At 62.0% G+C, this 14,718-nt stretch overlaps 1 protein-coding gene across 1 annotated transcript; it reads right to left on the bottom strand.

The window, feature by feature from the left end:
• Positions 1–2,304: 2,304 nt before the first annotated feature.
• On the bottom strand, positions 2,305–10,025 carry XKR7 (XK related 7). Its single transcript, XM_074157344.1, has 3 exons — positions 9,595–10,025; positions 3,348–3,547; positions 2,305–3,257 (listed from the first exon to the last, which is right to left on the bottom strand). Exons 1-3 carry the CDS (start codon positions 10,023–10,025, stop codon positions 2,305–2,307), a joined length of 1,584 nt encoding a protein of 527 aa, XP_074013445.1.
• Between the last annotated feature and the right edge of the window lie 4,693 nt (positions 10,026–14,718).

The following is a 14,718-nucleotide window of genomic DNA, read 5'->3' as shown; positions in this document are numbered from 1 at the left end:
GGCAGGGGGGTGGCTGAGCCCCAGTGCCAGGGCCAGGTCCCATGGCTGCCCTGTGGCACCCACACAGCTCAGTGCCTCCTGCCGCTGCTGAGATCCCTGCCCGGAGCAGCCCGGGGCTGAGGGTACCGTGGCTTGAGTGCATAGAAAAGTGTCCTTCTGTCCTGCCAGTGTGGCTCTGGGGTCCCCACGCAAACCCTGGGGGCATGGAGGGGGCTGCAGATCATCCCAACCAGCGGCTCCTCTCAGCCCTTGGGGGGATGTGAAGAGGGGCTCGGGTTGGGGGGAGCCAGGAGAGCCATCCCACACAGGTCCCGGATCCCCCATGTGGTCCATCCCTGGTGGCTCCCTGGCTCCCCTGGCAAGGAGACGTAAGCCCCAGCCCCAGCCCGGCTCCCATGGCCACTGCCCCCACCTTCCCTGAGGAAAAGAGACCCCCCTGCAGAGCCACCCCATGCCCAGTGCTGTCCCCAGCACGGTCAGGACCCTCTACTGGGGTCTGCCCATCACCGGCAGTGAAGGAAGGGTATGGGTTGCTGGGGGGTCTGGCCTGCTGCCCACCCCCAGGCATCATTTGCACCCTCCTCCAAAAGGGTTTCCGAGGCTTCCAGTTAGCACCAGTTAGCACCAGTGACCCCAGCGATGGCCCACCCCAGCCCGCTGTCACCCTGGCCTTCCAGCTACAGAGAAATGGGAAAAAAAAAAAAAAAAGCAACATGATGCCACCCTGTGCCAGGGGGCCAGGCACCCACACTGTCCCTCAGGGACCCCATGCCCCGACCAGGTGGGTGGCAGTCAGAGCCATTCCCAGGGGCAGCTCCTTGACACCAGCCCTCCCCGCGGCCAGCGCGGTTCCTCATGGAGTTCCTCATGGGGTGGCACCATGGGGCCGGTGCAGGGATGCCCACACTCCCCTGCCTAGGGCTTGGCACTGTGGCACGGGGCAGCCAGGACTGGTGTGGGGGGGGAAGGGGTGTGTGGGGAAGGCACAGGGACCATGGGGGCAGGGGGCGAGGGGTGGAGGTGATGCACAGCCGTGGGGTCCGGCAGCTCCCCCACCCTGCAAACCCCTGCCAGCCCCCTGCACACACACAAACGCACATGCGTGTGCCAGGGGGGCACAGGGTACATTCAGCACAGCCCTTTGGGCAGGGGCACACCAACGGATCCGGGCAGGACCAGGGGACACATTCAATCCCAGAGCCTGGGGCAGCCCCGCTCCTCTGGGGAAGCAGGGATGGGCAGGGACGGGCAGGGACAGGCAGGGGCAGGCAGGATCCCAGCTCACAGTTATACGGGGGAGCTGGAAGGGGCTGATGCTGATGGGTGGATGGATGGAAATTCTCCCAGGTGGGAAGTGAAGCCAAACCTGGGAGGGGAGAACGGCTGGGGGGGTGAGTCCCACTTTGGGGAGCCCCAGGAATGTTGGCAGCCCCGCACACACCCCCCAAGCAGTGCCAGCCAGACCCTGCCTCCCCTGGCCTCAGTGGAGGTAGAAAATGTCACACAAAATGTCACTATTCAGGTGAAAACAAACCAAATGAGATGAAGCAGTTCCCATGGGGACGGAGGGGACAATGGGGCGCAGCCATCCCCTGCTGACCCAGCTGGAGCTGGGGGCCCAGCTCAGTGCCAGGGGGAGCAGGATCAGTACCCGCCTGTGAGGGGCTCCCCTGGCCAGGGTCTGCACCCCACACATCAGCAGGGACCCCATGGCTGGCATTGCAGGGCAGAGGGGAGACAGGAGACATGGAGGGGCTGGCCGTACCCCAGCTGTCCCCTGCGCTGGCTCCCTGGGGGTCACAGGAGCCCCACACACACCTCGGTGCAGCTGCACTCCAGCCCCACAGCCCTGCCCCGGCACAGGAATGGGGCAGCCCCAGCACCCGTGTCCCCGTGTGTTCCCCACCTCAGCCATGCCCCACTGTGCCCAATACCCCTCGTAGCCACCAGCCCCCAGCCCGGGGGTGCCCCCAGTCCCCATCCTGCACCACCGACTCGGTCAAGCACTGTGGGGCCACAGCACCCACCGCCTTGAGCTGAGGCACCGGTGAGGTATTTTGGCAAGGACGAGCCCCGGGGAGAGCTGGGGTGGCCACTGTGCAGTGGAACAGGGGTCTTGGCTGCAGGAGGGTGACACGGGGAGGGGGATAGCACCAAGAGACCTCCCCAGCTTCCACCCGTGGGGTGCTCAGTGTGGCAGCATGGCAACACCGGTGAACCCAACAGAAAGGCAAACAGCTGTGAAGATGCGGGGCGGCCGGGATGGCACCGGGAGGGCCCTGCCATGGCCCCACATCCCCCATCCTACACGGTGGTCTCATACTCCAGCACCTCCTGGGGAACACCGGGGGTGCGGTACTGCAGGCGCGGGGTGGTGGGCGACGCGTACTCCAGCGCCAGGATGGTTTTCCGCAGGCGCCGGTCGATGAAGTGGGCGTCCCAGGCTGGGTACTTCTTCCTGGGCAGGTCAATGCGGATGACGGGGCCCTCTGTCCGCGGGGCACGGGCGGCCGGCGCCGGCGGGGGGCAGGGTCTCACCTGGAAGACGGGCACGCAGCTGTCCCGCTCCCCCGGCGCCCCTTCCCGCTCCCCCCCTGTAGTCCGTGGCAGAGAGCGGGGAGGGCTGGTGACGGCGTCCGTGGGGGACCCCGGCACCGGGGCCGGCCGCTGCCGGAAAATGCAGCCCCCGGCATGGGGGCCAAACATGGGGCCATTGGGGTGCAAGAGGCAGTAGTAGATGAACATGAAGAAGATGCCGAGGGCAAAGCTGGAGCTGACCACGCAGACGAGGATTAAGGCGTCGAAGTCGGAGGTGGTCTTGCGGTCGTAGTAGAGGAACCAGAGGACGGTGAGCGCGGCGTTCTCCGACAGCGTGATGACGTAGTAGATACACATGCGGTAGCGGCTCCGTCCCTCCTTGACATTGAACCAGCAGAAGATGTAGATGATGCCCACCACCATGTTGTAGATGATCTCCTCCCACTTGGACATGCAGAAGTCCGTCTCGCCCTGGATGATCCAGAAGGTCATAATGCACCAGTGGGTGACGATGAAGATGCCGAAGTAGAGCTGGAACACAGAGGCGAAGAGGGCGAAGGCGATGGCACGGGCGGCGATGGTGAAGAGGTGCCATAGGATCTGCACAACGGCCCCCTTGTAGGACATGGGCATCTTGTCCTCCCGCGAGTCCCGCAGCACCTTCTGGTAGGAGGCGATCATCCACGCCAGGGAGACTAGCGAGGCTGAGGCCGAGAGCCCTGTGGGCACAAAGTGGGGAAGGGCAGTGAGAACCCAGGGTTCCCCCTCCAGCCGCCCCCGTCCCCTGCCATGGGGGCCGTGTCCCTTACCCTGCAGCGGCTCGATGCTGTTCTGCTGCACCATGATGCTGAGCTGCAGCACGAGCTGGGGCGCGCTCTTCAGGAAGGTCTCCAGCAGCCGCAGCATGCTGATGTCCGCGCTCTCGAACATCATCCGCCAGTAGAAGTGGCGGCGGCGGTGCTCAGCCTGCCACCGGCTCTGCAGCCCCAGGTACAGCGTGCGGAGGTACCTGTGGGAGGGGGTTGGGAGGGTGAGAGGAGCTCCCACCACCCAAGCAGCCGAGCTCATCTCCCCCTGCCCATGCCAGGCATGTCCCATGACTACTGCCAACCCCTAAGCAATTTTCCCCTAATTTGGGGCCACGGAAGGTCCCCCACGCTGGGGGTGCAGGGGGCTGTAGGGCAGTGGTGATGCTGAGCACATCCCTGTCCCACCCTGAGACCCCGAGAAGGGGCAGCTTCTGCAAAGTCAGCTCAGCACCCTGCTGTCCTGGGGCCCACCTGGCCATCGCCCCACTGCCTACCCAGCCATCAGGGTGTCCCTGTGCTTCTCAAAGGGGATGTCTTTGTTCCGGCTGGCACGGAGCCCATCCTGCCTCCCCCTGCCCTGGCCAGGATGGAGGCACCAGCTGGTCGTGCTGTGGTGCCCGCGGGAAGCTCCTGGGCTCTTGGCAGGGCTGCGGGTGCGGGCACACACGGCCCTGGCCATCTGGTTGTCGGCCGGGGGTCAGCGGAGGTGTGCGTGTCACCGACGCACGGACCAGCTGAGTCACCATCACCAGGGACCCCTCCCCACGGCACAGGGCCAGATCCGGGCACCACAGGAGAGGACACAGGGCCGGAGAGACAGGGCATCCCCAGGCAGCCCTGCCTGCACCACCGGCTGGTGGCTCCACTGCCTCGGGGGAAAGAGGGAGCCGGATGAGGAGAAAAACAGAAAAATGAAGCGGGAGGATGTCAGGCCATAAAGCTTCCTCCCAGCCGAGTCAAACCGTCACGCACAGCGACGGCCGCTCCGTCAGCTCCGGAAAGCGCTGCCAGCCGACTCCATTAGCCCGGAGCACGGGAGAAACCCTGATCCCAGCACTTTTGGCTTATCCGTCAGCGGGAGGAGGCAGGAGCCAGCCCTGCTCCTGCTGCAGGAATGGTCCCTTGTTCCCACTCCCAGGCTGCACAGCCACAAGACCACAGTGGGTGCCATCCACTGGGGCCACTGAGGTCCCTGTGCCACCCTGCTGCCATCTGCTGCCATTCCGGGCAGCCCCATCAGCTCCCTCAGCGTGTGGGAGGGCAGGGTAGGCATACTGGTCCCACTGGGCTTCCATGGTCCTCCCTGGCAAGGCCACCGATGCCCCATTGGCCCCATCACCGCCTGTCCATCCCCTCCCACCTGCCCTGCTGGAAGCCTCAAAAAGCTCTCCTGAGAGCTGGCCACAGGGCAAGAAGTTGCTGTCAGGAAATAATGTGATTTTAGTAGTTCCGCCGCAGTTTCAGCGGGTGCCGATGGCTGCAGGGGCCATCCCACAGCCAGCCCAGCTCCTGACCCCTGCCGGATTCTCTGTGCCTGTGTCAAAATGATGCTTTAACCCCCTACCTCAGGGGGAGTGGCTAATTTTAGCCTTTTCTTTGGCCTGTCCCTTGCTCCGGCCTCCCTCTGCTTAATGGCCCCTGCACGGAGCAGCGCGGAGTGAACCTGAGGGCCCAGGGCAGGGAACACAGATGGGGCTTGTCTGCAGCAAAACGCAGGGGGCAATGACACCGGTGGTCCCAGTCCCGCACCCGGGCTCCCAACACAAGTTTGCACCCCGGTGCCACCTGCTTGTGGCCAGCCAGACTAGCGCTGCCATCGTGTCACCTGCCAGGCCTCTGCTGCCTTTGCAGCACCGTGGTGGCTGCCCCTCTCCTCCCCAAGCACTGCTTCTGTCCCCACAGAAGGGCCCGGGGATGGACCCCCCCTCACTGGCAGAGTGTGAATTGGGGGATCCCCCTGGGGACAGAGGGCACAGTGTTGGGGGAAGGCAATGGGAGAAGCGATGTAGAGCCTGGGATGCCACAGGGCATCGCTTGCTGGTCCCAGGGCACCCATGCGCGAGCGAGACACGGATGCTGGTGACCTCATCCTCTCTCCGTAATCAGCCTCGCTAATTGGGCTCGTCAGCACCAGCATCCTGCCATCTGCAGCGCACAGCAGCCTCCTGTGCACAGACCCCAAAGCCGTGCCGTCCCCAGCTCCTCAGCCGCTCAACAAGTGACCCGCGGCCTCCCCCAGCTTTCAGAAGGGGCACAATTATCCTCCCGTCTTCCTGTCAACTCCATAGATCTCATTACAATGAGATTTCATCTCCCATCAACTTGCCAGAATGAAATGTTGATTCTTGTTTGTTATGCATTTGATCATCCCATGGTGTTTCAGCCCAGAGAAACATCCCCGCGCTGACAGCGCACGGCGAGTGCTTACTAACCCAGCGCCGCAGCAGCTGCATGGGAAATACAGAATCAATCACTTGGAAAAAAAAATCATTTAATTTTCAAAAAACTGATGATGAGGCAGAAACCAACCGCGAGAGCTCTCAGGGCTAATTGCTCCCTCCTTTGTATTACAAAGAGTAACCCAACGAAGCCCCTGTGGCGGGAAGGTGGTGGGCTCGGGTGGGTGCTGGGTTTGCCGGAGCCCCACCATGGCCAGGTTTACCAGAGCCCCGCCACAGCCGGTTTTGTCACCAACGTCACCGTTTGCTCCCAACTCCCAGCTACTGGCCCCAGTTTTCAAGTGTTGGAAAAAAAGAAGTGGAAGGAGAAAAGCCTGGCCCTGGTTATAACCAAATACACTCATCATCGTCCTCAGATAGAAAAGGATGAGGGACCCCCCAGTCTAAGAGTGAGCGATACGGGGTGTGATTTTCCTAGAAGGTAATTTGGGATATCATCCCTTAATCCTTTATTTAAACAAGGAGAAAATTGCTTCCCTGTTGCAGCCATTTTAATCCCTTACACATCCCGCCAAGTCAGGTCATCAGGGAGAGCTGCACGTGTGCCCGGCTGGCACGTCACAGTGCTTATGAAAGCCCCCATGTCCCACTGTCCCCACACCCCAACATGCCTTGGGTTCCCGGAATGGATGGGAGCAGTCAAGGCCATTGATCCTCAGGGAGAGCCTAAATCCATCCTTAAAAAGAACCTTTGTCCTGCACACCAGGGCCAGACAGGGACCCCCAGCAAGTGACTGACCCCAGCCCTGGGTCCTGCAGCAGGACAAGCTCACCCACCCAGGGCTGAGATGGGTCCTGAGCAGACAGAGCAAAGCACTGGGGAGCAGAGGAGCTGGGGGGTGAACATGCAGGTCCCAGCTCTGCCACCCCTCGTGAGCCTGGCCAGGGAGCTGCTGAGGGTGCCTGTGCCCCATGAGGCTGCCACTGGACTGACATCAGGACCAAGAGGTGGCACCGGGTCCCCAAGCCAGCAGAGGATGGAGGGACACAGGCTGATGGGGGCCTTTCAAGGAGGACCTGCGGGTGGAGAGGACACTCTGGGTTTGACCTCAGTGAATCCTGGGCAGCCAAACCAGGTGTGAGCCTGGGCTAAAGCAGACACAAGGGCGCAACAGGCACAGACAGGGCTGTCCCCAGTGCAATGGGACCTGCAGAGACACTCTAGCCAGCTGCCAGCCCATGGAGGTGTCAGGGGAAGCCCGGGCACACTGCTGAATGGGAGGCATGCATGGTGTGCACAGCATCCCTTCCCTTCGGTGATTCTTGGGTGAAAAAGCTGGTGACTTTTTGCGAGCAGAGCGGATAACAATTCCTGAGTGGCAAAACCATCCAAGAAGCAGCCCCCGAGCACACTGCTGCTGCTTACACGGGCACATGGTCATGGAACCGTGACTGGAGAGCATCCACGGCGGAGTATTTGCATGTGCATCATGACTGCACTGATGACAACTAACTTCAGCAGCTTCTTGCAGCAGCTTTAATTTGGGATAATCTCAGTTAGTGCTCAGAGCTGCCTTTGCAGCTGGGAAGCAGCTGTATTTTTGTGATTTGGGGGTCTTTGTCACAGCTGGGGCTTGGGGCTGTGCAGCGATGGATTTGGTAGGGGTGAGACCTACCAAGGGGATCACAAGGCAGGGAGGAGGCAGGTAAATCAGGGAAGGGGGGGATGTTTGGTGAGGAGCACGGTGCCCTGGCCAGGGAAAAACCTTCCCTTCACATGCAGCATTTATTCAATGCTTCTTTAACCGCCACATCCACCTGCACCGGATCCAACCGCACTAATGGGTTTAGCAAACTGCATTTAACTGGTCACCCGAGCTAATCCCAAATCTCGAGATTAGAAAGAGCCTCAGCTGCAGCTTGAGACCAACATGTCCTGGAGGGTCAGTGCTGAGAGTTACCGCTTTAATTGGCTTAAGAGCCTCCGTGGTGCAGGAGATCAGGAGAGCACGGCTGACACCACTGGGAGCAAAGCCCCCAACCTCAGCCCAGCCCCAGCCCAGGCCAGGATCAGGCAATTGCCCACAGGGCACCAGGGCCAAGACCAGCTACAGACAAGCTCAGCAGCCAATGGGCCAGAGAGCTCCAAGTTGTCTCCCTCACCACCTCCTCCAGCACATTAAGGCAGGGTCTGCATGCATCCTACAGCCAGCGTACCCCAAGAGCTGCCATGGGGATGGAGTGGGATGGGGGAGGGTCAGGTAGTGGCTGCGTTGGGGAGAGAAGGGGTAGGAGCCTCCCTAGCACAGAGCACGCTGCACTGTGAAACAAAGTTAGACATCCCAGGAGCATCCCAGGAAGAGCAGCAGATGAACGAACGCATGCAGACAACAACAGGGAGTGGAGGAGCCTCTGTACTACAGTGGCTCATGAGGGGAAACAGCACCGAAACCTGAGCCGGGAGCGCTGCCTGCTCAGAGCATTGTTCCGGGAATTTGCCATTGTCTCCACTCCCCTCCCAGCACCAGCCTCCCCAGGAAGAAGCTCAGTGCCAGAGCCACGGCTTTCCCCGGCGAGGATGGAGCTCAGCAGCACTGGGAGGGAGTGGTGCCGGCTTCACGGCACAGGGGAGGAAGGTGCCAGTAAATCATCAGCTTGGGCTTTGGAGGGTCTGCAGAGATGAAGGCAAAGGGCCTCGAGCCTGCCTGAGTCTGCCAAGCTGCTGCTCACCCTGCCTGCACAGTCTGCCGTCCCCAGGCCCAGGAACGGCCAGGCAGCAAAAATGCAGCCCCAGTGGGTAAGCCTAGCTGGGCTGGGGGACAAATGGCACCTCCTTACCCACGACCCCACAGACTACAGTGAGCTCTGAGCAGGAGCATGGGGAGGTGCTTGGGAGGACGATCCAAGCCCCAGGTGTTCGGTGCCTGGCAGAAGCACTCCACACCCCCCGACACCCGGCTGCCATGGCCAGGCAGGCTCCCCAGTAGGCCCAGCACTGCCCAGCCACACGGACAGCAGGCCTGTGCCACCCAGCTGGGCTGCAGGCTCCTCACGCCAGCTCCTGCCTGCACCCACAGCTCCTGCCCACACCCACCCGCACCCACAGCTGGGCTCTGCCGGAGGCTCTTCCCCACCACCCATCTTGCTGTGGCTGCAGAGGAATTGATCCCCATGCCCCCCCACCCCAGCAGCCTGGGCCCCTGCTGCACCTCGCCATCCCCACCCACTTCCCCCCCATGCCCTGCCCTCCCCACCTGTGTCCTCTGTGCTGCACCCTGTTATCCCCACCCGTGTCCCCGCTGCACCCTGCCACTCCCTCCAGCCTCAGCCTGGCTCCATGACCCCTGTGCCTCCAGGCCTGCCCCGGCTGCAGCAGAGGGATGAGGCCCCACAACAGCCCCATCCCGGTCTCCTGGCTGCCCTGTACCCCCATACCCTCATGCCTCCAGACCTGCCCCAGCTGCAGCAGGTGGACAAGGCCCCACAGCAGCCCTCTGACCCCCATCCTGTCTCCTTGTCCTCCCCATCTCCACCCTGTGTCCCTCATTCCCTATTCCCAAGCCTCCAGACCTACCCCAGCTCTAGCAAGTGCATGAGGCCCTGCAGCAGCCACATCCCGACTCCCCCAGTCTCCCCATACCCCTGTACCTCCAGACCTGCCTCAGCTGTAGCAGGTGGATGAAGCCCTGCAGCAGCCACGTCCCGACCGCCCAAGTTCCCCCATATCCCTGTACCTCCAGACCTGCCCAGCTGAAGCAGGTGGATGAAGCCCTGCAGCAGCTCCATCTCTCTCCCCCCCCCATGCCCCCCGTCCTTCCGTACCCCCAATGCCCCTCGTCCCCCCGTACCTCCAGACCTGCCCCAGCTGCAGCAGGTGGATGAGGCCCTGCAGCATCCAGACGCAGAGGCGGCAGCAGCCGCGGGGGCCGCGGGCGCTGTCCTTGGTGCTGCTGGCGCTGTCCTTGGTGCTGGCGGCGAAGTCGTAGACGAACCACCTGAAGCTGAGCAGCTGCACCACCAGCGAGGGCAGCAGCACGAAGAGCAGCGTCAGCCCGAACCACCACCGCTGCCCCCGCACGTAGTAGTGGGCCGCCAGCCACAGGTCCGAGGCACCGTCCGCGAAACAGACCAGGAGGGCGCAGAGCACCCAACAGCCGTCCCGCAGCCGGTACCGCCGCGTCGGGGGGACGGCGCTACCCCCCCGCCTCCCGCCGCCGCCCTCCGGGCTCTCCAGCCGCACGGCCGGGCCGCCGCCGCCGCCGTCCGACTTCGCGGCCATGTTGTCGGGGGAGAGGAGGAGAAAGGAGGGAGCGGGAGAGACTTCCGGAGGGAGGACGGCGCCGCCGAGCCCGCCCCGGCAGCGCCCGCCCCCGCCGGCCTCGCCCCGCGCCCGCCGGCCGGCCCGGACCGGCTCCGCCGAACCCCCTCCCCCGGCCGGCCCCGAGAGCTCCCGCCCCGCCCCTGCCGCTCCCCCTCCGAAAAGGGCGGCCGCCTCCTAGGCGCCGCCGCGGGGTCCCGGGGGAGCTCACGGTACCGGTGGGCGCCTCCCTGCGCCCCCGCCAGGAAGGGCAACCGGCCTCTCCCCCGGTCGGTCCCGATCCCCCCGTTTTCCCCGCCGGCAAGGGCCGCTTGGCCCCCGCCGACGCCCTGCCCGGTGCCAGCGGGTGCCTCCCCGCACCCCGCCCCGTTCCCGACGGACCCCCCCGGGGCAGCGGTAGTGCTGTCCGACACCGCCCCCCACCCAGCTCGTCACGGACCGAAGCTCCCTCCGTAGCTGTTGGGTGGCCTTGGGCTCCCCGGCCCCGAGTCTCAGCCCAGGCAAGACCCTGCTCATGCGTCCGGCCCTGGAGAGGGCCGCCCACTGGTCTGGGTGGACGGAGATGACGCTGGTGCCTCTCCTTCATCTGGGCAGGGACACAGGCTGAGACAGCCTGAGGGTGTCCTAGCAGGGACCTGCTGGGCTGGACCCGAGCCCTGCTTTGGAGGGAGAGTCCCAGCCTTGGGGAAGTCCCCAAGAAGTCGCACAACCAGGTGAAGTGCCAGGGTCTCCGGGTGGACCTGGGGCACTGGGGTTTGGGTGCATGTGTCCTCAGATACTGTCCTTCTCCTCAGCTCTGCCCCACCGTTTCTCTGCTGTTTGTTGCCCATCAGAGGTCAGATGCAGCGTCTGGCAGAGCCAGGCTTCCCTGGGCTGCCTGGCAGTGCGGGGGGCTGGTACTGCCATGGGACCTGTGCTCACACGAGGAGCAGCACTGTGCCGGCATCCCTGGCAGTGCCGGGAGGGAAAGGGCTTTCTGCTCCTTTGCAGGGTTTCTCCAGGGAGGATGATCACATGCAGGCAGCTGCCTCATGAAAGCAGCTTCAACCTCCAGCCCAGAGGGACAGACTCTTGCTTGCTCGCTGCATTTCAGCCCCCAAGGCTCAGCCCCACGTGTCTGCTTGCAGAGGAGCCACGCGCGTGGCTGGAGCCTGGCCCACGGTGAGGACGCCACAGCACACGGTGAGGGGCCGCATGTTTTATCCCAGGAAATAAGTCAAATTTCCAAACTCTGCCTTGTAGAGCAGCGAGAGGGATCAGCACAAACCTGGGGTGAGTCCAGGTTCCTGGTGTACAAAACCAAGGGAACAAGCAGGGAGGGGGAAGGTGTTAGTCAGCACAAGGGAGCAGAGTCAGGCCCTCAGTGAGGCTCTCCCGGTGCTGTATGTATTAGCATGGGTAATACGACTTAAATACCTAACCTTGAGATGCTCCTGACAGATCCCCTCGACAAATGCCTGCCTGGGGGGAGGGGATGCTCCCAGCATCCCAGAGCCTGAAGAAAGGAGCCTTTCATCTGCCATCGGTCAGCAGAAGGACTCCACTGGCCAGAGTCCCTGCTGATGCCTGCCAGCCCCAGCCCTGTTTGAGCTCAGTCACTGGTGAGTCTCTGTCCTGGCTGGGCAATGGAGCACAGCACCTGCCACCTCAATGGTGGGCACAATCCCAGGGAGTGGGGACCTGGAGACCAGGGAGAGACGGACCTATCTTCCTTCACAGACACTGAAATGCCCCCTCTGAAAGCGGAGTTAAACATCCACAGCCTGAGAACATAGGGACTGTGGTTTGAAGTCTGATTTATCTTAACAACAGGCCCCAGCAGCCACAGGAAAAAAATGAGAGAGGAAAAAAATCCTATAAACATCCCTGAAGTCTTCCCGTGCAGCTGTCAGCAGGCAGGCAGGGAGGGTTTCTAGCTGCATACATAAAAGTGCTGCAAGGAAGAAAAAGGAACATGCTGAAACCAAACCCTGCTCTTCCCACAACAAAATACACAGCAAAGAAAAACAGCCCTCGGCAGCCGGCGGGCAGCCTGTCCCTCTGACTGCCTGGCTCCCAGTGGGCACATAAACATGCAACTGGTCCAAATGGACCTTTGGTCCCTGGGCTGAGTCCAGCTTCCAAGCAAAAGGCTTGTCCCCAGTGCCGGCTCCAGGAGGAGAAATCCATGATGAGTTGTGGCTGGCTCAAAGCTTGGCAGGGGAGAGGCCTGCAGAGCGTAGCACCAGCCGCCACTCGCTGCCCTGTGAATGTTTTCCTGGCGCCTATGGCTTTGCCATCCCTCCTGCCACAGCAGACTCAGCTGCAGCTTCCTTCATGCCTGTGCTGAGCTGGGTCCCTTGTTCCTAGGGAGAGAGGCCCCTGTCCCTCCATGCAGCCCTACATCCCTGGCAAAACCCTGCCTTCATTGCACTGTCATTGGCAACCCCAGATGGTCACTGCGCTTCCCTCTGCTGCTGCCAGGACACAGACAGCCTGTCCCCATCCTCCCACCATGTCCACCCTGTCCCCGTTCCCACCCTATCCCCATCCCTCCCGTACAGGCTTTAAAAGCACTCCTTCCTTCTCGCCTCACTGGGCAGTGCAAGGGCTGCTGGCGGAGGTGGTGGGACAAGGTTTCCAGCCCTCTGAAGGGGACAGTCGCCACCCAGCCAGGCCATGCTTCCCAAGCATCACCTCCAGCTCCAAGCTCTGCAGCCAAACCCCAGTCTTAAGAGGCTGTGTCCATGTGTGTGCGGTGGGACAGATGGCTGGGGCTTTCACTGCCCCACAGAGCTTTTTGTCACTAGTCTGAAAAATGTGTCCCCCTGGGAGGTAAATGTAGCTCCATCTCTAATGAGGGTCCCAGCACACATTGTGAGAATCAGATGCTCTTCTCTTCTGATCCCATCAAAGCAACAAGGATCAAATGCTGCTTTCGTGCCTCGCAGAAAGCTGAAGCCAATCACTCCATGGTGGATGAAGCGGTGTGAGGCTGCAGGAAAAAGCAGACCCACATCCTGCATCCCATGTTCTGTCCCACATCCCGCATCCCACTCTGCAGCCAACCCCAGTGCCCCTGTCCCACTGGGACCCCACAGGAGCCAACACTGAAATGGTGGATGGGAAGCAGCTGGCCCTTGATCCACTCTGTAGATCTCCAGCCAGCCACCCCCACCGAAAAAGGAGCATTTTCCAGCGTTGGCATCCAGTCCCAATCCTGCTGCCTCTTTTGGTTGATGTCAGGAAAAAATCCAACCTGAGTCTGAATCACTCCCAGCCTGGCCAGGATGCTGTGCATAACTGCTCGTTTCCACCACTCGCCTGGAAGCCACCTTATTTTAGCACACACTGCCGCAGACGGAGGAGCTCTCCCCAGTTAACTGAAACAAATGACCTTATGGGATTAGGGCCAGTAATCTTCCGATCTGGGTAATCTCCGTTACGGGATTATTTGTTCACAGAAGTGTGGTGACCACTGGCTTGCTCCCTCCATCCTTGTCCCCTGTAGTCCCCATGCGACCACCCCCATCCCCAGCAGCCTGGAGGTGCTGCGGTGCTGGGGGTCACTCCACACCCTTTGGGCAACTTCTTGCCAAGATGAGTCCCATGAAGTGCATGAGCCAACAGGTCAGGTCCCTCCCTGCCGCTGGTGCTGCTCCTCTCCCCCATCCCACGATCAGTGCTTCAGGGATGTCACCAGGGCTTCCTCCCACAAAAGCACCAATCCAAGGCAGACCTCTGGAAGTAATGGTGTCACTGTCACCACAGGACACTGAATGGCATTGTCAGGGAGGCAGTAACGGTGTGGCCAGCTCTGCTGCGGGCAGGGACTTGGCAGCACCAGCCAGAAGTTATGACCAGGGAGCAGCCCTGGCTGGGCACTGCCACGCTGAAGGTCAGTCAGTGTTTTCTGGGCAATCTGGGGGTGCAGAACCCCAGGCAAGCATGCAGCACATCATTACCAGGAAGCAACAGTAGTGAGACCAGCACCTGCACAGGCTCTGAGCTGGGAACTGAGCAGTTTCACCAGGGAGGAGCAGCACTGCTTTGGGAGCAGGGGCACAGGACATGAAAACCCGTGTCCCCCATTACCTGCCAGCCCGAGGTGGGCTCCTGGGGCACCTCTCCCACCGCAGAGCTCACACGGCGAGGGTCTGCCAGTTCTTGCCATCAGTGACTGGGTCTTCCTGCATCTCTGACACCCCATTTCTCTGTTTTCTCTTGCTCACAGGCTGGGGTGGGCTGGAAAAAAAGGTGATAAGAGCTATTTTGAGGGGCCATAACTCCCCCTTCCCATAGGCAGGGTCGTTCAGGGCCAAAGACTGATGAGGCGCCCTTGGCAGAGCCTTGTGGTTCTTTGTGGTTCCCAAAAGGGCTGGTCCCTGCCTGGGGCAGATTGCGGGGCACCAGGGCTGGCTGAGGGGGAGCCAAGCCGCCGGGACCAGAGCCATCTCCCCTCCCTGGGGACAGCAGGCCTTCACCCCCCGAGCTCCGGACGAGTGACCCAGCTGCATGAAATGAAACCTGAGCTCATCACCCGGCGCTTTTAGTGCTCTTTAGTGCTTTCTGGGGAGAAAAAGGGGAGAGAAAGGCAACCTGATGCTCTAAAGAGCCCAGCTGCCTGCCAGCGGCACCGCGCTAGCAAGCGGCGAGGGAGAGCAGAGAGGGGGAG

The sequence above is a fragment of the Numenius arquata genome, chromosome 12, assembly GCF_964106895.1.
Source record: "Numenius arquata chromosome 12, bNumArq3.hap1.1, whole genome shotgun sequence".
In the NCBI taxonomy this organism is placed as follows: Eukaryota; Metazoa; Chordata; class Aves; order Charadriiformes; family Scolopacidae; genus Numenius; species Numenius arquata.
Note: the sequence above shows the minus strand (reverse complement) of the source record. Positions and strands in the feature narration are given on the sequence as shown.

Coding starts and splice junctions, on each gene's coding strand:
- XKR7 (XM_074157344.1), bottom strand. CDS start 10,025: ATGGCCGCGAAGTCGGACGGCGGCGGCGGCGGCCCGGCCGTGCGGCTG. Junction 3,548..9,594: donor CAGCTGGGGCAGGTCTGGAG/GTACGGGGGGAC, acceptor CCCCTCCCACAG/GTACCTCCGCACGCTGTACC. Junction 3,258..3,347: donor CAGCATCGAGCCGCTGCAGG/GTAAGGGACACG, acceptor TTGTGCCCACAG/GGCTCTCGGCCTCAGCCTCG.